This window comes from Neolamprologus brichardi, chromosome 15 (genome assembly GCF_056152115.1).
Source record: "Neolamprologus brichardi isolate AB-2024 chromosome 15, ASM5615211v1, whole genome shotgun sequence".
Taxonomy (NCBI): Eukaryota; Metazoa; Chordata; class Actinopteri; order Cichliformes; family Cichlidae; genus Neolamprologus; species Neolamprologus brichardi.
This window is the reverse complement of record NC_142118.1, coordinates 34,132,550-34,157,994: the sequence shown is the minus strand read 5'-3', so window position 1 is coordinate 34,157,994 and position 25,445 is coordinate 34,132,550. Positions and strand designations below refer to the sequence as shown.

Below are 25,445 nucleotides of genomic sequence, written 5' to 3'. Positions count from 1 at the left end.
GTGCAAACATTTCATGCTGCTTGTGTTCATTAGTTTAATCCATAGTTATACAAGGACAATGTATATGGTTTGTGCAGCTTGGCTCTCATAATGAGCTGGGCAGGGATAGGTAGCCTGTCTGTGGTTTGCTTTTTTTTTTTGAATGCCATCATTATCCATAATTGTCTTTAATTTTGCTTCACCACTTAATATCATTATGCAAGTGACAGGTGCAAAGCCTTTAATCAGCCTCTGGTTAGCTTAGCCACCGCCCGGCTGTTAATCTGCCGACTCACGCCTGCTGTTGCGTTCTGCTTTCCACCATGCTAACTGCAGCCCTCCAAAAGGTCTGTCCTTTAGACTCACATAAGTCCCCCGACTAATCTCATTTCCACTGACTGCTCACTGCTACCAAACCATCTCTTAAATATATAAATATATAAATAAATACCGAACCAGGTAACTGCACTAGACGCAGAAATGTGATTTGATGGCCATTTGGTTTGGCTTTCACTATTTTTAGGGCAAAGGGAACATATAATAGACTGATAAATGAGCAGTCTTGCTGAAAAGGTAATGTATAACCTTAGAACTCACTCTGCCATTTTGTAGGCAGTGCAAAGTACTGCTGTGTTATCCATGCAGTGTAATAGACATTTATAATTTTCAGGACCTTAACCAGATAATAGATAATATATTCACAAATAAAATTGACCATGAAATAGTAGGTGGACTTCTTATAACTGATATAAGCGATCATCTTCCTGTTTTTGCAATTTTCCAAAATTATTTTGGGATTAAAACTAAACAAAAGAATCAAACATTTGATATGATACGACATAGAACAACAAGAGCCATTGCTGCCCTCCAGGTGGACTTAAAGGAACACAGTTGGAATGAGGTTTTTGCAAATGAAGATTCAAATAGTGCATATGATGCATTCCTATCAACTGTAATTTCACTATATGAAAAACATTGTCCTTTAATGAAAATCACTAGAAAGTATCACAGATTAAATAAGCCATGGATCACAAAGGGGATAGAAGATGCATGTAAAAAGAAAAATAATCTATATAAGAGATTCATAAAACAGAGGACAAAAGATGCTGAAATAAAGTACAAGTTATACAAAAATAGATTAGTAAATATTAGAACAAGTAAGAAAGAATATTACCACAAATTATTGGAGCAAAGTAGAAGTAACACACAAGAAACATGGAGGATATTAAATAGTATAATCAAGAAGGGCTCAAAAAATAAGATTATCCAGACTATTTCAAAAAAGATAAAGATATTGTGCTTGACTAAAGACATTGCAAATGAATTTAATGATTTCTTTGTAAATGTTGGCTTTAATTTAGCAAAAGAAATTCCAGAGTCAAGAAATAATAACGACTTAAATAAACGTATTACTCAGAATGTGTCCTCCATGTTTATTGGTGCTGTAACTCATAGAGAAATAATTAACATTGTGAAGGCATTTAAACATAAAAAGTCCACTGACTGTTTTGGTATTGACATGATATTAGTTAAAAGTATTATAGAATATATAGTGCAACCTTTCGCATACATTTGTAATCTGTCCTTTCGAACTGGTGTATTTCCCTCACAAATGAAAATAGCAAAAGTTATTCCAATCCATAAAAACGGAGAGAGATGTCAGTTTACCAATTACAGGCCAATATCACTGCTCCCACAGTTCTCAAAAATTTTAGAAAAGTTATTTGTTAATAGACTTGATAAATATATGGAGAAGCATAATCTCCTAAGTGATAACCAATATGGCTTTAGAGCAAAAAGGTCCACTTCGATGGCAGTGATGGAACTTGTAGAAGGGATATCTAATGCAATAGATAATAAGGAACATACTGTTGGTGTTTTTATAGACTTAAAAAAGGCGTTTGATACAATTGATAATTCTATATTAATGAATAAACTAGAGAGATATGGCATAAGAGGGATAGCATACAGGTGGATGAAAAGTTACCTGGATGACAGATATCAATATGTCGAAATCAATAATGTAAAATCTAAGCAGTTGAAGGTAACTTGTGGGGTTCCTCAGGGCTCTGTGCTGGGCCCTAAATTATTCATATTATATATATAAATGACATATGTAGCATTTCCAAACTGTTAAAATGTGTATTGTTTGCTGATGACACCACTCTGTATCGCTCAGGTAAAAACCTAGAACAGCTTCTGACTACAGCGGAAAAGGAGTTAAATATATTCAAAAACTGGTTTGATGTAAATAAGTTATCATTAAATATAAAGAAATTGATTATTTTTGGCACTAGACAAATCAAAAATGTATCTAAAATCAGGGTTAATGGAATTGAAATTGAAAGAGTGAACGAAAATAAATTTCTTGGAGTGATAATTGATGATAAGCTGAGTTGGAAGTCTCATATAAACCACGTGAAAACAAAAATGTCAAAAACCATTGCTGTTCTCTATAAAACAAAGCATGTCCTGAATAAAAAATCATTATACACACTTTATTGTTCTCTGTTGCTTCCATATATGACTTACTGTCTGGAGATATGAGGTAATGCATATAAAACAAATACTCTTCCTATTTTCAAGTTACAAAAAAGAGCTTTAAGAATTATAAATCAATCAAACTATATAGAACCAACTAACATTTTGTTTATTAATCTGAATACCCTGAAATTTTATGATTTAGTTGAATATAAAATGGCACAGATAATGTAAAGCACAAAATAACTTGCTTTGCTGCAGTACTCAGAAGCTGTTTAAAGTCAGAGAGAGTCAATATGACTTAAGGGGAACAGATTTCTTTAAAAAAAAAACAAGATAAGGTATAATGTTAGAGGAGTTAACCTGTGGAATAGTTATGACAGTGATTTAAAAAGGTGTAGTTCTTTTTCCTTGTTTAAAAACATGTTTAAAAATAGAGTATTAGAAAAATATATAAATCAAGAATGAAAAGAGCAAAAATAATAATACTGAAACTCTTGACTGTTTTGCTTTGATGTAGTTACTTATCTAAGGTGGAAAGTATTTTTGGTTTGTTTGTTTGTTTGTTTTTACTTTGCTTTGTTTTATTCTTTGCTTTGAGCCCTGTGTACAGGAGCTGCATGCAAAAAGATGTTTTGTTAAAAGGGTTGGCGTAATAAGCAAATGCTTCAGCCAATACCTTTTGATTAGCCTTGTCTCATGCTTTCTTGCTTTGTGGTAGATCTTTGTTCTGTATTCATTGAAATATTTGAATGCTAATCAATAAAATCAAATCAAAATCAAAAAATCCACCAAACCTAAACCAAACAGGCACCTAACCAGGCACCTGGCAGCTCAAAAGCTGGCTGGTGGTCAGCATATTGATATGCATATGGATGCTGACATATTACATTACATATGACTTTTTAACTGACGTCAACATCGGTGGTTTGAAAGCTCCCTTTTTTTCTTCGAGCCATCGGTTACCTTCCACCGATGGCTCTCTACAGCAGGAGAGAGAGAGAAAGAGAGAGGTAAATCTTGACTGGCTGGGACTGCAGCAAATGCCATGGGGTGTTCCACCATACCCCGCACCTATTACTCATATTATTATTTTCACTTACTGCAATGATTTAATTTCATCAGCAGCATAATGAGGTTAACTGATTACCCAGCGCCACAGCATAGAGACACAGGCTTTAAGCAGCCCCGTGCATTGATACCACAGAGGGAGCAAGGCAGAGTGAGAGGAAAGGAAGGGAGGAGCGAGAGAATGGGAGAGAAAGGGACGTGTGTGTGTCGAAGAAGTCGCAAAGAAACGGGATAATAAAGACAGCAGAAGTGGATGAAAGTGGATGTGGATGGAAAAACATTGGCACACTCTTTGAAAGCCACACACTGGAAAAATTAGATCTTTAACTAATAGGCAGACCCAGCTGCTCAGACTCTCAACAATGCAGTTTCATTTGCTCTGCACCTACTTTGCAGCCACAACTGTTCACATTAACAAGGGGCTTGTGCTGAGAGGGTGTTTATAAAATACAGATGCGGTACAAATGGAGTAAAGTCCATTTGGTCAACAGAGCGATTTGTTTATTGGGTTTTGAACAACACGCAGAGTAAAGGATGCGAAAAACAGCTGTTGAATTCTGTCATCTGGAATTGACAGTTGGTAAATTTTGATAATAGAACATTTCCAAAGACACAGCTTCTGACCAAAGCAAATTAAACTTTGAAAGAAACCTGGACTCTCGTCTCTTCAATACATCTCTCTGTGACATGCCATCAGTTCTATGACCAGTAAGATTCTTGTTGAACTGTTTGAGTAATATACAAAAGGAGAACAGTGGCACAGAAAGATCAAGGGACAGAAGAAGAATAGCAACACGGGGGAAATCTAATCACAGTGTCTCTGGCCCCAGCACTGATAGCCCTCTCCGGATAGCCATCTCAGCTGAATAATGGTTATTATACAGCCAGCACTCAACCTCTACACCCCCCCACCCCCTCCTCCTACAGACACTCAGTTCCCAGAAAGATGTCTGAAGTCTTGTTGATATTCTCCACAGCTAGCACATTGAGCTACAGAGGGCAACATTTGCAGCCAAATCTCCCAAAATATAGCCCAAGGACTCAAAGACGGGCGATAAAAGACTGCAGAACAAGAAGAAATTCAGAAATGCAAAATACTGAAATAAGAAAGATGTTTACAGCATTGCTTACTGCACTGCAAAGTTAAGTTTGTGTGGTCAAATTTCTGGCCGTGAATATCCAGAGCATAATCAGGCTTTTTAATCAGGCCTAAAATATGACAGAAAACACTCAGTTGACAAAAAGAGTTTGAGTTACTCCTCGTAGGAGTTAAAGGGTTAAAAAGAACAAATTGGTTTTAGACAGTTTTCAATGACGCTGCTAAAAAGCAAACTGTTGACTCATTTGTACGTGTGCTGTGTATGGAGAGAGGAAATACTGGAACCTAAGAATGTCACAGAGTGTCACTGAATCCTACAGCGGCTCTATATCCCATTAAATTGGCAGTGTGAGTTGTGCCGATTGCTTCTAAATTGTAAGTGGACAAAGGTTGGTGGCGGCTTGCGTGCATCTCCCAAACACATCCTAGACTAAACTATAAAACTATCATTACCACTGAGCTAAACACCAGGTTGACATCATTTTTGCCAAAGAAAGACAAGAAGTGGAACAATATTCAGCAGCTACCACAGGTAGCGGCTATGGCTGACTCGCAAAAAAAAAAGCCAAAATAAGAAAGGGACAGGAAATTCACAATGTCAAGTAAAGGAAAGTGTATCACTGAAAAGGAAACAATTTCTACCATCAGGCTGAACAGTTTAACACTGTCAGAACTGGGGCCTCATTTCCTGCACATTACAGGCAAAGTAGAGACGTTTTTGTCCATTTAACATTGTAGGTTGTTTTTTGATGTCTTTAAATAACACCAAGCCAAGTTTCTCTCATGGTAAATACAATTTCAGTGTAGAATACGTTTACTGCATTTACAACTACTTACAATAAGTGCTAAAGTTGAAGATTTTAGCTTAAATTGTTGCACTGAATTCAGCAGAAGTTCAAAATTAAGAAGACACCCCCCCCCCCCCCTCGCCCCAAATTTTTCTTTTGTACATTTTTTGTTAAATCAAAGCTGATATCACACATTTCACTAATTTCACATAGATGAAATATATATATGCATTTATTATTATTGCAGAGACATAAAGAATGCCATCTAAGCAGGGTGTCAGCTGATTTTTGTATTTTAACAATGTAAGCTAACGCGTCATCTTTTCCCCACCAGCAATTTTAAAATCCTGGAAACCAGAGTCCAGCCTATAAAAAGATGTCATACAGGTGATGTGCTGAACCACCGTGATAGACGCTCCAATGACCCCTTTCCTACATAGCAGAGAGGTGGAGTGAAAATGTAAAAAAAAACATAAAAAAGGCAAAATCGTGTTTACCTGCCTCAGCAAGTGGAAGTTTATCAAACAACCCACAAAACACCCTCCACCCCCGCTACCCCACCTCCTCCTTTCTGTCCTGTCAGGCTCCTGAAGAGTCTGGGTAAGACAGGCGAACTCCAGGGGAGACAGGAGATGGGACCCGGGCCATTAAAGGAAGTGCCTCTCCGTAGAGAGACGTCAACCAGTCAGGTTTAGTTTAGTTTGTGTGCATATATGGGAAGGAAGGACCGTGTGTGGAGATGTAGTGGGCACGCTGAACCTTGACGTCAGTTTACTACATCAGGTCGGCAGTGCTGCTTTGTAAGACTTGCACATTCCAGACTAGACTTGTTTAACTGTTAAAAGTAGTTTTCAGTTGTAAGGAATGTTGTGATGCTATCCGTAATTTTATTCGTTAGAAACACAGGCAAAGATGCCTGGTTACACACATTAAAGGAAATTTTCTCAACTCGTTTTTTTCACTTTGTTTGTTTTTTTTAACTGACCACTTGAGGAACACTGTATAATACACTCGATAAGTTTAGTAATCATGTTTTAGTCATAATCAGTATTTGTAAACTATTTAAAGAGCGTCTGTGATGACTGAGAATGCTCATTTTCCCTTGTAAGGTCAGATAACCTTGCCATTATTCTTCAGTAGCGCCTACTCTGTGGCCTTATAATATGTATTGTCATTGGTGAACCTAGTCATTGTGGATTTGGTTGGATACGTGGAAGGGCTGCTCCTTTAGACAGATATTTGTAGGTTCAATGTCTGAGAAGGGCTGGTGTGTGTGAGGGGAATCAAGACATGGTGCTCCTGACATGTGAAACAAAGGTTCTTTAAGCTGGCCAAGCAACTCTGGGCCAAAACAACAACAGATGGAGAGGGCTGAGCTGCAGCGTTGCGCCATTCCTGCCAAAGCAATGAATCAAACCCAAATAAATACCAAAACTTCAAAGCAAAGACCGACACTAAGAAGTGCTGGACGACTGCATGGGCTGTCGGTGATGGGCCAGTCACTGGCTAGGGCAATTTTTTTTTTTTTTGCCTGGCTTTTATGCTATTTTGAAAATTTTGTAGGCTGTCACCTTGATAACTGAACTTTGTAAAGTAAAACTCAAAATGTTTGCTACCTGAGAATGAGAGTTGTGTATTACACAAATTGTTATGGCACTGATGTATGTCTTCATACGGCAGTGATTTTCCAAAGAGGTGAATTTATATTCTTTATCACAAGTCAGGATTAATGAATTAATTCAATCATTCCATGACTGATAATCGATGACGACGATGATGATGATTTTTGAAAATGGTGCATGGAAATGGTGAATCATGTTTCCCATTTCCAACAAACCATAATAACCATAATGGACAGCCGGTAAATTTTCAACATACATGACTCAACCATAACACTCAGCACATGAGTGTGGGTGTGATATTGGTGTGAGGTTTATTGTCTTAGTGGCCCATTAGCTTGGTGCAATCAAGTCATAAATCACTGGTTTGGAGACACCTTTGGTGAGGAGAACAACAATTACGAACATGTAGTGGTTTGAAATGAGCAGAGGACCGGTAAGATGCGTGCTTAGTAATCACTTAATGTCACTTTGGGATGTGAAAAAAAAGGATGTGCCGCTTACTGTGAGAGCAGCTGGAATGTTGGGTAAATACGTCACTTAGAAGATGACAATGTCAGGAGGTCATGGGTAGAATGCAGATAATCTGGCTGTCAAGAAAGAGCTCTGAGGACCTCAGCATCAATTTCATTCAGTATCATTTCCCTCTGTAAAGCAGCCTTCTGCAGAATGCATGAGTGGCGAGTAAAATATACCTGCTACTGAGGAAAAACAAATATGCTATGCCTTAAAATGTGACAACTCGGTGACCAATCCATCGACACCGTTATGTGATGCTTAAATGAAAGTAAATGTGGAAGGATGTGACAGAAAATGTGAGTGTATCCATTAAAGGGCAGAAGCAAAAGCGACACATGTTGGATGTGCCGTTAACCTTCAACGGCCAAAGAGCACAATGTTGTGTAAATATGAATAGTTGCCATTAAATCCAATAGGATCTGGGCTGCTTCCAGATCAAAAGCTTTTTAATCATTAAGTCCTGCACAGCCTCTTTCACAGACTTCCATTGCCTTCGTGCTCCTGTTCTATACTTTTCCAATAAGTGCACCTTTCCCTTAACTGCAAACCGAAATGCCCTAACAATTTTCATAAAGTCCCAGGTTTTTCAAGTTAAAATATTTGCTACGATTGTGCGTTGTTATGTCTCTAGTGCTTGAGATGCATTACTTATTTTGAACAATGAAAGTCTTCTCTTTGCTTTACTCAGTCTTAGATGAGGCCTATCCTCCTGCCGTGGTAAATATACTACTAGCCACACTGCGAGGCTTCCCATCCAACTTTTGCCACAGGAAGTCTAAGCACGACACTGGTGAGGCATGCAAAACTTCAGGTCTTATCAACTCTGCCAGTCCCGCAGGGCCCGCAGCACGACCTCTGGGTTGTACGAATGCAGTCACCTGGGTTGGTGGCTGATGTATATGGATTAAGCTGGTGGTTCGGGTCATATCCTGTTGCTCGTCTTTATGCATGAACTGGGACACTCCAAAAGTCCTCTCCTCATTCTGTTTCCACAGGAATGACCTTGTCCTCCCCTCTTATTCCCTGTTTAGCTGTGGAGGAATCTTAGTAGAGTTTGGGTCATTAGACGCTTTTGGACCGAAAAGTGCCAGAGACTACCTGAGGTTAAGTGTCCACTTGGGGGGGGGGGGGTCCACCGTGAAAATTCCAAGTGGACTCCTCCAAGCCTTTTTTGTTCCCACAGTAACAGCTTGTACACTCATTTTTTATACAATGCTTCAGTATGTGGTTGATATCTGGCTGCAAGATAAGACGAAACGGTAGAGAACGTTTTTGTATTTCACTTTATTGAGATAAAATCTTGCTTTTTTTCACTGCTTATAAGCTTAGTAAAGCCTAGAATACAATTTTGTCTTATTAAGAAACAGATTATGAAATTGCCTATGGGAGGAAAGAAGTCAACGGCCGCAGGTTTAATCACCAGGGCAATCGTGTGCTTACAGTTGTAAAAGCCTCCCAGAAGACTGATCTTTCAGTGTAGTCTCCTGCCCCACTCATTGCCGCGAAATGAGATCCATTTATCTGAAATTCCTATCCAGTAATAAACCAATCAGCCAGACACTAACTCCCTGTCTGCTTACCCGTCTTCATCTCTATCACCCAGTGTTTTATTATGGCTGTGCCCAGATGTCTTGGGTGGCTACAGTCACTCTACTTGAACAGAAATTATGTGAAATGGATGGCAACTGCTCAGAAGCCATCCACCCCAGACTAGAGGCGAGCTCTTTCCTCTTATCCCACTCTATCACACCAGCTATTTTGTCTTTCCTTCTTTCTCCTTTATCTGTCTTGCTACCACTTAGCTTGTGTTCTGTTTCTTTATCCTCCAATCACACCTGATTACTAGATCACAGGTTCAGGGGATCAAAGGATTCAGTGTCCATAAACTCGTATGTCAGTGATTTTTTTTTTCCCCTGGAGGGATTTTTCTGGAACAAGAGAGAAAAATAGAGAGAGACTAACAAAGAAGGCTGATAATAGGCATAGAAATGCCAGTGTGGAGTGTGAAAGGGGGAGTACGGGGAAACTTGGGTAGAGACAAATCTTCCAAGACGTGAAAGAAAGTGGTGGAGTCGCTGAAGGACAGTGAAGGGGATATTGGTGAGGAAACAACATGGAACTTCTTAAGCCTCCAATAAGAGAGGGGCGTGAGGGCCATCCACGTGGTCAACATCCACCTATTGATTTGTTGTTTGTGCCAAGCCTACCCTCTGCTCAAGAATACCAGCAGAGAAAGGAGGAGGTCTGTACATCCATCTCTCCTAAAAAAGAGCTGAATAACAACAACAAAAAGAACAAAGAAACTATACCAGAATGCATTCTTATGAGTTAAATAAATCAGGCAACTAAGGCATATATAGCCTTTATTTATGCAGGTAAAAAAATCTCACTGAGAGAGACCTGACCAGGAGGGCAGCATAGATAACAAAGAAACAAACACACCTGACATTCAGCACAGGAACTGAACACAAACATGTGGCTCGTATGAAACATCCTATGTTATCAAAATACTTTTTTTGGCAACCATTCTAGTCAGTAAGTGTTGGGGACTAGCAGAAGAGGGTAAAGGTCAATTTAGACACAGGCAGAAAGGAAGAGGAAGAACAGATACTGACAAACAAATTCTGGGTGGCCACTGCCTGCCTGCTAAATTGTTGCCTTTCTTTCACGCATACAAGAAACAGACCGAAACATATCACCAGTGTCCCACGCACCAATCTGTACCATGCATTCTTGCAGAGACTTCCGGAAACAGACTATTCCCTTTTCTCTTGTTCAATTGCTCTGGTTTCAGTGCTTTAATGAGTGTTTCATCGAGAGTGCCCAATGCCTTGAAATCCTCCTGTAAAATACCTTAATTCAACCATTAAACACAAACATTGTTCTGCACTCGCAGACAGTCTTTATTTTCCTTCTTTGTAACAACACTGGTTGAAAGTCTGTCAACCCACAGGACCTCTTAACTTCATCGAAGCCACACAGTCTGGCTAGTGTCGCACAAACAGTTACACTCCAGCCTTCATTAGATGCTTTCTGTAGCGGCCTGTGAGATTTAAACAACAATGTGGAAACTTCTGGGATAAAACCTCCCTAGAAACATGTTCATCAAAAAGTTTTGGGATGTTTGCAGGACTACCTGCTGTGACGGAGAGCAGTTGTGAATTCCGTTTGTACATACTTTGTCTTACTGTACACTAATAACCAAGACACAAAGTCTCTAGAAAACACTATGTAGATTTTTGCACTTTCATGCATCGCCTTCATGTCTCTTCTAAGGGAATGTGAAAGTTGTCATGGTGAGAGAACCAGACTTTGTAGACCCTTACTCACAACAAGACAAGACTACAAGCCGGAACAAGTCGCCAAGCAACTGGTTTGTGCATTACTAGCTTTGTCGGATTATGTTTGTTTGTAATTGTGAATTAGATGATGCTCACACCCCGTTTTATACATAATCGATTTAGAAATCCTGCTAAAACCAATACAACACTAACTTTTTCTCGCAATTGTATGGAACTGTAACTGTATATATTAGTAAGAAGATGTAAACGTCATTTCAGGATGTTACAAAAACCCGAGGGAACATAAAAATGAAGTTATGGGTAATATTTCACAACTCTAAATGCGGGTTTGCGCTTGTTGGGTGCATATAGGGAATACTGATGAAATGAAAAGCAAGGAGGAGAATTTTTTTGTTTTCTCTTTTATCGTCTCCCCTCCTGTTGCAGCCTTGGTTGAAAAAAAAACTGAATTAGATTGCGTCACACATTTCATACCATAAACTTATGTAACATCAGCCTAACCTTCAGTCTTTCATTCCTCCTTTTTTAGACTTTTCCACTGTTTTATTCTTTTCTTTACTTTTTTTCTGCTATCATAGCCAAGATCCAACCCCTGTATGAGACATCCACACCCTCTATTTGCTGCTGCCCACTATGACAGGAAGCACTTTCTCACATTTTCTTTTTCAGTTACAAAAGAAAACAACAAGAGTGAGAGGAAGAGTGAGAGGAAAAAGCAGAGAGCAGACAGCATATTGTTAGAAAAATTACGTGAAAGGGCCAAAAAGGTGTCTATGGTAAACAGAAAGCAAAGGTGAAGTTGAGATTGTTCCTTTTTCTATTGGTTGTCTCTGTGGTCAGTAAAGCTAAACACCCAGCACCACTACAACCCACCAAATCTAATTACTGCACCTCCCAAGCACATATTTCACAGTTCTCTACCCTTCTCAAATAACAAGATGTCCAGAAATCGCGGCGCTTGATTGGTGCACTGACTGTGTGTGCACCAATCATCAGGACACCGAATCCCATTAAAATTTGCCATTACCTGCTCCTGCATGAGAGTGGCCAATTTGCAGACACCCCAATCAAACAGTAGTCTCACTATGCCCCATTCCTCTTTGGGTAATAGTGGGTGCGCCCTGAACGTGAACCACATAGTGCAGGTTTGTGGCGAACAGGCAGAGTTTTTAGTCTTGAAATGGTGCGTGCAACTTTTGCTGACCTAAATCCATTATGTGGAAGAATTTTGGCCCATTCATCTTTACAATGTTGCTTTAGTTCGTTGATGTTACATATGCACAGTCCTCTTAAGGTGCCATCACAGCATTTCTGGACTTTGACCAAGCTATTACAACACCTCGAGTCTTTTGTTTTTGCAGCCATTCGGTTGTACGTTTGCTCGTGTGCTTGGGATCATTGTGCTGTTGCATGACCCACCCACACATGACCTCACATTTGACTGAAACAAAGCGCCCAGGTTTTGTGACTCCAAAACAAACCCATGTCATAGTTCATATGAGATGTGTGTCCTAATATTGGTTTTGTCTGTCTTGCGGTTTGTTTGGACGCAACTTTGCAAACCAGTTGGAAGCATCTGGTTGCTACATTACCTCTTAATTTCCATGGAAGGAGTAAGCATGTACTAAGAGGCCATGGCGAATCACTCATACCTTATCAGTCACCAGTCATGAGCTAATGAGCATGCTGGGTTCCTTGGTCAACAATCTAAGATGCCCCCCCCCAAACGTCTTCTCGATATATATATTAATGAAATCTGGAATTTGGACGGAAACCAGGGAACTTGGCAAAGCAAAGTGATTGGAAAGGTCTGGGAGACATGGCAGAGACAGACAAGTATGGAGTATTTGGCTCCAGCTGTTGAAAGTGGGAAAAGACAATAAGGCTGTGAATGCGACTGGTGAAAAAAGCAGCAAATATAAAGGTCCAGGTCAGTTCTTGTGTGTTGCAGCAAGTGTGTGTGTATTAAGGTAAGGTTTTGGTGCTCACTTATTAAAAGTGCTCAGCAGTTGTGCGTTTTTCTCATCTGTTTGAGGGTACTTCAAACTCAAAGACAGGCACATATTTTTCTTTTTTTTCTAACATTAAAAAAAAAATTGAATATCAGATCCAATTTCATCAATCACAGTTTTTGCTACTTGGGTTGCCTCACGGGAGACTTCATTTGCAGCAGTAATCACAGGGCAAAAGACTGCAGGGAGAGATAAAAAGACGAGCACACAAAGAGGGATAACTCCTCCTGATCTCCTCACAGCAGCATGAGCTGACGGTATCCCAGTGGCAATGTTGCCTTCCCCCCCACCCCTTCGTGCCCACACACAAAAAAGACAAATCTTAAAATTTATGGAAAGAAAGTAAAACTTGACAAAAAGCCCACAACGAGCTCCAACTTGTGTCAAGTCTCAAGAGTTTGCTTCATACGGCGGTCCCTCACCAAGGACTCCCAGAGGACTGTAAGCAAGTCTTACTAGAGCCAGATGGCCCTGATCTTAGGTATTCAGCTGCTGCAGTAACAGCCAAGGAGGTGTCACAGTCAATGCAAAACACAACCTGCCATTGCCACCAATAAACACATGCACACACAAACAGTGGAGACTACAGATGAGAACACAGGGTACTGTCATTGTCACGGTATGGTGAAAAAAGACATGGATTAAAGCTAGACTGCACATATCTTTAGATAAAGAAAGAGAAATGCTGTATTGTGAATTCCTGCATGCGCAGATACGATGGTAGATGAATGACCTATAAGCACAGGGTGTGGTCAGCTGCAGCTATTTAGCTGGTACCATTTTACACAAGCATTGAATTGTGAGTTTGGTGGACACTGTGCTGTTGCTAATTTCATTTCAAACTCTGAGCGAATCCCATGTGCTCTCATGGCAGATGAGTTTTCAGTATGGCAGAGAAAGCTATATTGCAGTCTTTTGGTCTGTGTGCTTATCAGTTAGACCGCATACTGTCCAAATAGACTATATGGTTTTACTGTGAGGAAATATTTCTTGCCCTCTGTCTATATATATATTTATATATGTATATATATGTGTGTGTGTGTGTGTGTGCATTACATTGATGTGTGAGCCATGTAAATTTATTCAAATGTGGGTATGTGGATGCCTCTGTGCATGCAGCTGTACAGTCTCACAAATATGCACTGTGGCTTTTTCTAGCCAAGTCACCCATCACGGCGACCCATTTTCAATCTCCCTAGATCCCAGACCACATCCCTATGTTTACTGCGAATGTGTCCCTTGTGCCTTGTGCCATATCCCATAATCCTTTGCCCCAGTGCCAAGAACCAGTGTTGGGCTATTGTCCTCCTCACCTGTTCTGTATTGCCAGTCGCCTGCAACACTTCCTGTTTTCCTTCATCTTTGGCCAACTTTTCTCCATTTTTCACCCCCCTCGTTTTTTCCTCTGGCTTTTCACCACTTCCACCTTTACCTTCATACTTTTGCTTTCATTTACATTCCTCGTTTTTTTTCTCCATCACTTTGTTTTCAGTTAACTGAACACCTGAGTGAAATTATAATAACCTAAAATCCAAAATATTCCAGTTTCCTAATTTGTCTTTCCTTTTTCCATTCTCAACCCTTGATAGATGGATGGATGCAGGGCCCCCCAGAACTCATTACAGATGGAAAACAAAGAGATTGCACTGCTCTGCTCCTCTGACACTTATCTTGCACATTCACTCCCATCATCACATTCTCATCCCTCCTTAAGTGCTGGGTCTTGCCTGGGCAGGAGAGCTGCTGTCTTCCTCTGGGCTCAAGAGGAAGCCTCGTTGAGCTGATTCCAATAACTTTTCATTTTCCTTCTGCTCCTGTGGACTGCCCTGGGTTTGCTCTGTGCTCTTTCACACAGCCACAAACACACACTAGTACACACACTCATATGCACATGCCAGGACTTGTAGTTCAAAATTTGGTGTGCTTGGTCCTATTTTTTCAATCTCTACACTTTGCATGACCTGCGCTTCGGCACAGTTAATTTGCCTTAAAATAATTAATAATGTATCAAACTAAGAATTAAAATGGCAGGATATTAAGCCCTTTAAACATAAGTTCAGGGCTTCCAACGTAATTAGACAGCCACACAAAATCCTCATCTTTCAAATTTTTAATGAGGAACAAAGACAATATCTAAGCTAAGAGAAGAGGAGCCGTTGCACCGAATGACATCACGTTTCATGTTCCTGCAAACTGCAACATGTTCTGGTTTTAAGACTTACCAGAGGTTTGCATTTTGCTTTTGACAGTTCAAAAGCAAAATGCAACCCAAACATATTTAATTGTGTAATGAGCAAAGTACCTAAATGTGGAAAATGCTGGCATTTCTGCTTGCATAATCGCTTAAATTATTAATCGCTTCTAGAAAAAGTAACTTTTTCAAATCGAATGGACATTTGCAGCTCTATACCTAGGAGACTCCCACCCGAATAGCACCCAGTCATCTGCTTTTGGGGTTGTTTCTAACAATAACTGACTGAAAATTCTGGGCCAGGCCTCTAAAATACCCCCACCGCACGTGGATGTGACAGCCAAGGAGGCCTAGCTTGTCCACTGTCGGCCAGCAATTGCTCAGCTTCATCCAGGGCTGGAAACATGGCAGATGGCAGTAGGAGTGAACAGAGGAGGAAAAAGACACCATGCATGTGTCTATGAATGCGAGGCAAACAGAGACCGGTAGAATGACAGAGGTGTAAACATGTGACCACATGTGCTTGACTGTCTATGATACCATCATTCATCACGTCTAAATCGCTGCAAAAAAAATGGAGTAATATCTTTACTGAAACTAAAGTAGCAACCTTTAGCAACAAATCAATAAAATGCATGTTAGGTATGAGGAGGTGTTAGGTATGGCTTTACCACACATTCTTTAACCATCACTTCAGGAAAACTTTTAAACGGCAAAAGAATTTGTATCAAATCAAAGCATCTACAGCTGAAGACATCTTTTTTTATCCCCAAAAAGTAAACAAATAAATAATAAATAATAAACTAAAAAGAGTAGGGCACTATTTACAGCTGTTTCAAACAGGCTTCACGAGTTAACACTGGCAACTGCAGGGCAAGACGTCATCTTTTGAGCTCATGGACGTACGTGTTCATGATTTATTTTGTAGTTACGCCTCTGCACACTGTTACATAATTCCAGATTTACCTCGGATGATGGACAGCTTGGCGCTGGTGACAATCTCGCCTTCGCTGTTCTCAGCCACGCATTCGTAGACGTTCTCGTCACGTGGCGCTCGGAGAGGCTGGATTCTCAGAACTGCACCGGCGCCCTCGTCAAACTCTATGGTCTGTGGGGTTGAAGTGTAGGGAACACGGTCAGACAAATGTGTGATTTGGACTGAAAAACTACTACTTTAACCTGAAGCAACAGGTAGGCAAGAATGGCAAACCTGAGGAAAACGAGATTCTCACATTTCCTAAGGAGATACAAGGACGAGTGTGTCATCGGTGCTCCCAAAATGTGAGAAATCGTTTTCAATTCCACCAAGATATCATTGCTTGGAAAGGTACCGTGTTGGTAATGTTTTATAGCCTGAGGCCATCAGAAATTTAAAAAAAAAAATCACAAGGAAGCATACTCTCTCTACAAACAGTGTTTGTGCTTTGTGATTTCATCTGTTGATTTGATCTTTAATTATGCCCTTTGTTCTCTATAAAGCCTTTTGTTTTGAACCTCATTAAAGGAGCCTCTTCAAAACAAAAAATATCAGACAACGGTCAGAATACTGAGCAGAACAGAGCTTTGGTTATGATAAAAATATATTATTTGCTATTATTACTATTATTCTATAAGAAGAGCAATGTAAACAAAAACTTACTGAAAATGTAACAATGCGTGTGACTGACAAGCGGGCAGTTTTACAACAGTAGTCGTAGAAACTAGCCCCTGGCCAGTATTTAAATAGCCTTGTTTGATCTCCCTGAACACCAGCATATCAACAGGCATGTATCCTGAAGCAATGAGCTGAACTTCAAGAGTTGGGTAAAAGACTAGAATTTAAATTATGGAAAATCTCGGTTAATTAGACCTTGATTTGAATATTTCCCATGCCTTTCTCTTTCGCCCTCATTCTGAATGTGTGAAGTGTCAGTGTAGATGGTCAGGACTGCCATTCTCACAGCAAACCTACTCCTCCCAGTATCTGTCCTTCCTCGCAAAAGTTAACACCATCTCAGCCAAGGATTCACTGCTGTGAACTCTGAGCAAAGCATGACTATAAGATGCAAGTACAAGTCTTCAGCAGCCCTGCTGCTCCACTGTTGCACATCTCAGGGCTGAGCCGCTAATTAGGCTAAAAACACTGCAGAGCACGGCATCATGATTGATATCAAAGCAGCTGTCTAGAGGGTGGAAACGGGAAAAAAAAACCCAGCTACTTCAAAACCCCTTTACAAATTTTTTTATTTAATTTTATGATAAATGGAGAAAAAGAAGCGTCCGTTCTGGCGGGCTCCTTCACGCCCTTGGCTTTGTTTCCCACTTAGCATGCAGACGAGGCAAACGCACAAACACAACTTGTCTTTTAATTTTGTCCTCAGTGGAAATGCTGATCTCCCCTCGTCGATGGTGCCATTTTTTGCTTTTTTTTTTAGCCCCTCCCCCTGTGGCTGCCTTCACGCCGCACTGTGCATGTCTGTGTGTGTGCGTACATGTGTGCGCATCGCTGCACTGTCGCTGTCATCGTTGTTAACAAAAGCAACTTTTTAATTAAGAGACACTGAGCATCAATCAAGACTTTTAGAGATGCCATCTGGGATGCCTGCCGAGAAGTGAACAACAAACATCATGAATAACGTGCAGTAACATTCACACAGACAGGGCTGTGTGCTGAAAAAAGACAGGAGGGAAAAAATGTGACAACAGCAGAGTCATTCAAATGCAAAAGGAAAAAAAAAACGGCTTTAGACGAATAAGAGGGTTCTGTATTTCATTACTGACCAGTTGCTACTGGTAGACTAGCACACTGCTTAAAGATTAGAGAAGCAAGCCAACAAAGATGCTATCAGCAATAATTTCAAGGCTAATTAAAATGTTGCTTTTGATAAGGTGGTGAGTTCCCCCGGCTGCAAGAGAAGACTTGGAATTTTGTACTGCTGAGAAGAAAATATGTGGTAAAACGTGTAATGTGGTATTAAACTGTAGGATTGTTATTTGTCACAACAGTAAATATCACAATATATGAAGTAACAAATGGTAAAGAACTTTTGTTTATTGCACAACTTTCTATTTATCTAAATTTTTAGCAGTATCAAAGCTTTTTTCCCAATTTACTCCCACGATACTCCAAAATGTTTCAATGTAATGTTCACTGACATGAAGATACAAATTTTTTTTTAGGGCAATACATTTTTGGACAGTGACACTTTTTAATATGATGCATAAAAATATTACTGAGTATTTCACCCAAAGCTCATCAAGGTAAAGTAAAGTGGGACAATTCCAAAAAAATGATCCCACAAAGAACAACAAAGAACATTCAGAATAAAGGCTGCACCAATGGACAGCAGGTTTCACTTACCTCTATACGCTGGGAGTTCACCTTCTTTCCTTTTTTGTTCCAACTAACCTTTGGCTTGGGGTCACCTGTTGCCTGGCAGACAAAGGAGACCACGCCCCCCGAGACACCAATCTGGTCAACGGGAACTTTTGTGAAGCGTGGTAGTGCTGAGGAGCGAAGACAACAGAGAAAGAGGGAGAGGACAAGAAGAGAGGGAGATACATTAGTAGACGAAAGCCAAACGCAGCACCACCAGAGCTAATGCCATTCTTATAATTACATTTCTGAAAATACAGACTTTTAAATCCCGGTTTAAGTGCACGCATCCATAGAGAGACACACTAGTACAGAACGTCCCATCAACCTCCACTTGGCTCTTCCCTTTCAGGCTCTTACACTTGTCTCCATAGCACAGTGCTGCATCTTAGTGTTACAACATCAGAGTTATACTTGGCTGGGTAGAGAGCATTGTGGTGTGAATTTATATGTAGAGTCTTTGCTAAGACGTAGACGATTATTAGCTTAAAATGATTACCCACAGCGCAATAGAGTACAGCCTAGCATACTACCGGCGTTGCTGGGAATACATTAGCAAAGGCAATTAAGAAGATGAGACAGTAAAAATGAGTTTTTGTTTTAATTTGACGCTATTTTTTTTTCCAAGAGCTTAACATGACTTTTCCTGCTGGACAGAGTATAGCACTGACTAAGCCATTGCAGCAGTTCAATTCTCACTTGCACTAAAACATACTAAAAATTGATCTGCCCGGGAAAATTGATGCTTTTGCCCATCAAAAGTTTTAAAATTTGGTGCTTTTGGAGCTGGAATTTTCCCCTCGTGCTTGGGTTGCAGCAAGTTCAAGACAACAAGTCTGATAGAAAGAGAGAAACAGAGAGAAAACAGACTCCTGGGGAACTCGTTAAAATGGAATCATACAGATATGTGGGGATGATCAAACGGCCAGCGCATAACGTCAAATTAATAATTAAGGGACCATGGGCCAACACCAGTCTCCAGGCACTGCTAAACACATATGAAGGAGAGTTCCTGCATTCATTATCTGGTAAAGAGATATACGCAATTGGAGAATGAGGTAAGGGGGAATAGCGTTAGACAAGGGGAAGGAAAAGAAGAAGGGCGAGAAGAGGCACTACACAATCCAAATGTTTCTGATGCAAATATCACAGCAACACACACATACTAACTTTAGCCTGCTGAATTATTGGGATGAGTGCTTAGAAACATAATAAAAATGTGTTTAATCTTCATAAGAATCTAAAGTAAAAAAAAAAAGTGCAACCTTGATTTATATTGCTTGGATGATCTGCAGATAAAAGTCTGTTTCAAAAAGCACCATTATGGCTACATGACAAAAAGAAAGACTTTCAGCTAATAACAGCTATTAACATTAGTTCATGGCTAAAAACAAGACTCAATAATATTATTTGTGATGTAATTTTTCTTTTATCGAGACAAGTGTTTGGCACAAATTGTTCTCCTACTGCAGATAAGCAGTTTTTCTCATCTTGCTGCTATTTCTGTCCTGCTTACCATTCTTGTTTTTAGGAATATTGGTGGATAGTGCTAGTGCTCTCTATAACATTGTGTTTTTTTAAAGTGTAAATGGTATTGCAAGACTGTGAGATTTTAAAGCGCTAATTTGATAGTAAATTTTGTTTTCATATATAATAAAATCTCTTCCTGCAGTCTGTGACAGATGGATATTGTTCACACTGAACTAAATAAACATTATTACAATAACATTACTTACTTCAGAAGCTTATTCTATGTTTATGATACATGCAGAGTATGTATGTTACAAACCAGTTCATTCTGAATACAAACCTGATGTTACTTAATGAACTAATTTAGGATTTAAACATAAAGAAATTTCAATTTGTCAAACAATGTTCTCCAGCTCACAGAAACCATATAACATGCACGATAAAAACAATGAATTTACAAAAAAAAACAATAACAAATAACACTCTGTTGTTTATTTCACTAGAGTATACTTCCTATATCTATGGTTAAAGGTTGTGGTACAATATAGGTACAGCATCCTATCTTCGCCATCAAGGACCAGGCCTGCTTTATTTGTGCGTTGCATACAATGACCCCTTTTGGCATTTTACACTTTCAATTTCCATTCTGAAACTGCACAACACAGCTTTACACAACACAGCTCCTCTGCATTTGACCTCCCCCTTACAATGCGCTCTCTGTTGAGACAGAAGAGGGATTTACACAGATCAAGCCTGTGGCGGTGGTTCTGCTGAAGGACAGCATTCTTTGATTAGTTTTTCCCCTGGACCATTTGACATTTCCACCCAGTCGCCTTCTTCACCTCTCCCCGTCTCGCTTCATAGGATGTGAGAAATGTACAATAAATGCAACTGTTTGCATGTGCGTCTGAGTTGAACTCGTGAAACGTGCAGAATTTTCAGAACTAAATGGTTTTCGATATTATCTCGGCAAGGTTTAAATAAAGCAAGACAGCTGGGGAGCTGAGAGGAGAACGAAAAAGAGTGTGACCGCTGAGAAGGACGGAAGGACAAGTGCAGCAGGAGGTGGAGAGGTCAGTGGTAAAGAGAACACTGGAAGAGAAGAGTAGAGAAGGTGACAGGAGGTCCAGAGAATCGAGGAGAGGCTGTGAAGAGAGAGTGCTGCATATTTCTATAGAAAGAAAGCTTTTATAACTTTCAGTACCTATTGCTTTTTTTTTTTTTTTGTTTTTTTGGTTATTTGCATTTTTCTTTTTTTTTTAAATGCATGAGATCAAACAGCCAGTTAATACCTTTTGGAAACAGTAATATCTGCTGTACGTGCTGCAACATCTTAAACTCCTTGGTGTCTGGTGTCCATGTACCCCTTATCAGCGAGGCATTTACGACAGTATTCACTGATCACGCCACTAACAATAAGTCTGATTTCTAAGACCTAGATTTACATTAACTCTCATCTAAAGCGACATTCAATAACGACGAAAGGAAGAGTGACCAGGGTTTTGTATATTTTCTGAAAGCCGTCCTAGATTCTTCTGAATAGAAGACATCCATATTGCCTCGGGACGAAATAAAAATGTAAAACGCAGCTACGAACGTCTATCACGGCCACCGGCTCAGCTGTAAGGCGGCACTCACAGCTCGACAAAAGCTAATGCTAGTGCTAGAAAATGGAAAGGTATTTGTGCAAATGTAAGACACAATATCTCTGTCACGATGAGGACATCAGTCTACGGCCTACAGATGTCACTGCTGTCATAGGTTAATCCCTGGGCGTCACTGTTCACAGAGACATGCATCTCAAATTCGACCTCTGCAGAGATTACTGCAAGGCATAAAATTGCACATAATTATATCCTACTGCCTGAAACTTTTGTCACATAAGTACTGGCAAAAGTTTTAACTCTAGCTCTGCTCTCCTTCCTTGTATTTTTAAGGGTGTTTTTTTTAGACTTTAGTCGTCTCACAAAGTGAGTTTAATGTTCTTGGAAGTCAGTAGCATTAATTAACTTCCAGTCAATTCGGATTAGGTAAAGTTGTCCGCACAATTCATTTAGATGGACTCCCAGTTTAATTGAATGTAGTTCTTGTTTTCAATAAAAACACTAAAAAAGTGCGTTTACGACAATATAGGAATAAAATGAATGGTGGGCAAACGTATTCTGCTGAGGTGTTTCTGTGTACCTGTCTGCATATGTTTGACTGGCACTGGCTGTTGAATGTCTATAAAGGTGCAGTTACTGCAGGTATGCCGTGTGTGATTGTGTGAACTCTGATGAGCATAATTAACCTTTTGTTCTGTTTTTCCCAGCTGTGATCCTCTGGGCTTTTGCTGCCAGTTACCACTGACTCCAAGTTCAATTTGAACTTTGCCAACACCAGTAATTGCAGGGTAAGAAAGGTTGAAAAGAGCCTGGATTTAAAGTGCTTTGCAATAATGAATAATGGCACAGAGCGGCCTATATCAACAGATAAAATTGTTCACAGTGTTTCCTGCATTGAATGGCCCATGTGATGACGATATGCACTGACACCAGTATCAAATAATATCAAATGCAAGTGCAAAAACTGCAAGTCTCTAGCAGCCTTCTTGCTCATTAAGGCTACATTTAGCACCAAATCCTCCAGGCTTCCTTTGGTCCAGTGGGTAAAAATAGCTTTCAGTTCATTTTCATGAAGGCAAAACATTTAGAAGGTTCTCTTTTGAACTAGTAGGCAGGTTATATTCCCACTAGTGCCACCTTTTCTGAAAATATATGCACTTCTATGGCTCTGAGGTAACTCGCATGTCAGTCTCCACGTACTGTTGTTCGTTATGTTACCGGAGATGACATTGAAAGGACACTGCACCCACAGTGGCCATTTGTCCCTTCTACCAAAGTCTCCCTCTATTCACTAAGCTTCCCACAGACAGACTGAGGTACAGTCTTGCCTAGATAAGCACACAGAACCTGTCTTTATCTGCCTGGCAGGGGGACGTGGCCTAAGCTAAAATAACCAGCAATCGGGGCCCAGCTATCTTCACAAGGCCCCGAGAATAGAACAGATCCACGCAAACAAGAGTGAATAGAAGGAGGAGGAAAAACTCACACTGTGCACACAGACGCTTGTTTAGCTAATACAGCAACCACCTGCTACTGGCCGCTACCTCTGTTGGACCCGATAACACAGAATACACCAGCACTGTGATTATAAAGTGGCAGAGAGTGGGAGGTGGGAATGTGAATATGAGACGGCTCCATTTACAGTACTTTACTGTTGTCGTTTGGTGGGGGGGGGGAGGGGTGTAAGAGGAGGGAGGGGACTGGCTTTATGACTAATACGGTAATTGATGGAGAAAAGCTTCTCGGGTCATAAATAGGAGCCATTATCCTCGGAATTAGCAAAGTGGGAGACAAAATGATGCACAGCCATTCAGTGATTTGCAGAGAATTGGTAAAGGGCACTTGTTATCCATCTTGCTACAAATAGGTATCTTTCACAGCACACGGGACATTTACCAGCAATGTCTAAAAAGTACATTTGGTACTATGAGAGGTATTACAACCAGCAAATCAATTTCACTTCCTCCAGGTTGCTGCAGGATCCTGAGAATAGGGTGGTCAGGATGGAGATGCAGATTAGTATAACATTAATTTTGCTTTTTTTTCTCTTCTTCTTCTTCTTCTTTTTTTTTTTAAATGCCAATTTACTCATAATGACTTAAAAGTGCATATATGCAACTTAATGCATATCCCACTCACGGTCCTTTTATCTAAGCAGACACTCTAAAAGCCTGTCTGGCAGGGATAATCTTAAGTCTACTTTGTTCTGCTTACACAGTGAATGCGAGAAAATACAAACCACAGTGTGTCACAAATTCAAACAAGTCAATTTAGTGACGCTAAACTAAGATTAAACTTAATTTCTGTGTTACCCAAACAGCAGACACATGATCTACAGGAGTGCAGTCAATATACTTCAGGGTGGAAATTCCTCATCTCAACATTAACTTTGATTTTTTAAGGCCTAAAAAAACCCATCTTACTAGGTCAACTGCTGGTCTCGCTTCAGTGTGGGATGTTTCCAGGTGCAGACGGGGGCTAAGAGAATTCAAGGCATCGCAGACTTGCGTGACTTAGCCACAGCAGCCACAGGGTGAGTAAAAGGGAGTGGAAGCTGACGGACTAAGTGAGTGACCTGAGACAAGGGCAGCTGGAAGCAACCTTTATTAATCCTTACACAGGTTCCTCAGCCTTGTGAGTTTTACTTCTTCTAAATACAGCTTGTTGATTGAAACCTCCCTTTTAGTCATGTTGTCTAGAGCTGTTGAAAACAATGACTGAATTTAAGCTTTTAGGAGGAAGCAAAAGGTCAGCGCTGTAAAGGAACTGAAAGCACTTGATTCACACACATATAAATAAAAAAGCTTCCCTGCAAAACTGTTTCATCCCTTTTGTTTTGTAAAACATCACATTTCAATTACCTACATTTGTGTCGCTTTGTAACTTCTACGGTGTAACTATATGCATCATAAATCTATAAAGCTAGCAATCCTGGACCTGATCAAAAGCCTTGAACTTTATCAACACATGTGTAAGGATGGAGGGATAGAAAAGAAAGACAGGTAGGCAGATAGACCTTTTAGCCAAATGCACATTCAATTGAATGAGTGAATAGACCCACACATGCAAACACCCCCCCCCCAGGCTTAAACAACCAAGCCCCATCAATCAGGACCGATTCTCACAGGCTGCCTGGGCAGGGGCCATCACCATGGAAACCAAGCCTTTACTTGAAAACCGCTTTGCTTTGTCTTGTCTAGTCTAGAGGTTTTCGCACACAATCACTGCCAAGCAAGCCCAGCGGGCCAAGGCAAAAAACTTGACCCAGACAAGAAAACAGAAAACAAGACAGAAAAAGTGTCTGCTGTTTGTAGTTAGAAAACTGTAAGTTAACTTTTATTAGACAACATTTTCATCTCCAGCCACAGTGTCGGTGCGTGACATGGGTTATTTTAACTTCTTTATTTATTCCTTGTTTCCCTTTTTTCTCTCTTTCCAGTCATAAATGATAAAACGTTAGCTAAATTGTGAAAATCTTCAGCATCCATTATTTACTTAAAGTGTGTATTGAGTATATAATGATGTATTATGCATATAATTCTCCTTCATCAGTTGCCAAGGTGCTTTTGAGAAGTATACTTATCTTATAATAGTGTTGCTGATGGAGAAACCCTGTAAATGTCTTCTGCCTGGATGTGGACTTGAAAAAGAAGCTATATATGTATGTATATAGTCTAAAGTCAGCTGCATATGTTTGGGTTGTACTCGATTCCTAGGCAGAAGGCGACAGAAGAAAGGCTTATTGAATTTCTGTGTTGGGGCGGTTTTGAATGCCTTGATTGAACAGACAGTGAAAATTATATCTCAAATTCGTCCTTTTAGAAAAAAAACAACAAAGTAAGGACACATGACGTTGCCTCTGGGGAATTTCTGTCACTTATTTAATAAACTAATACATTTAAAGCCAACAGGGCACGAGGCAGCTAAAAGTGATGTGCTTGCATGCAAACTACTG

General features: G+C 40.0%; 1 protein-coding gene across 10 annotated transcripts in view; it reads right to left on the bottom strand.

The window, feature by feature from the left end:
* ptprsa (protein tyrosine phosphatase receptor type Sa) overlaps positions 1-25,445 on the bottom strand; it is a 222,281-nt gene that overhangs the window by 95,794 nt on the left and 101,042 nt on the right. For all 10 annotated transcript variants that reach the window (XM_087852747.1, XM_087852752.1, XM_087852750.1 and 7 more), the window contains 2 exons: positions 18,402-18,547; positions 16,028-16,169 (listed from right to left, as the gene is read on the bottom strand). In XM_087852747.1, the coding sequence (XP_087708873.1) occupies positions 16,028-16,169; positions 18,402-18,547 (288 nt within the window). The remainder of the gene's footprint in view (positions 1-16,027; positions 16,170-18,401; positions 18,548-25,445) is intronic.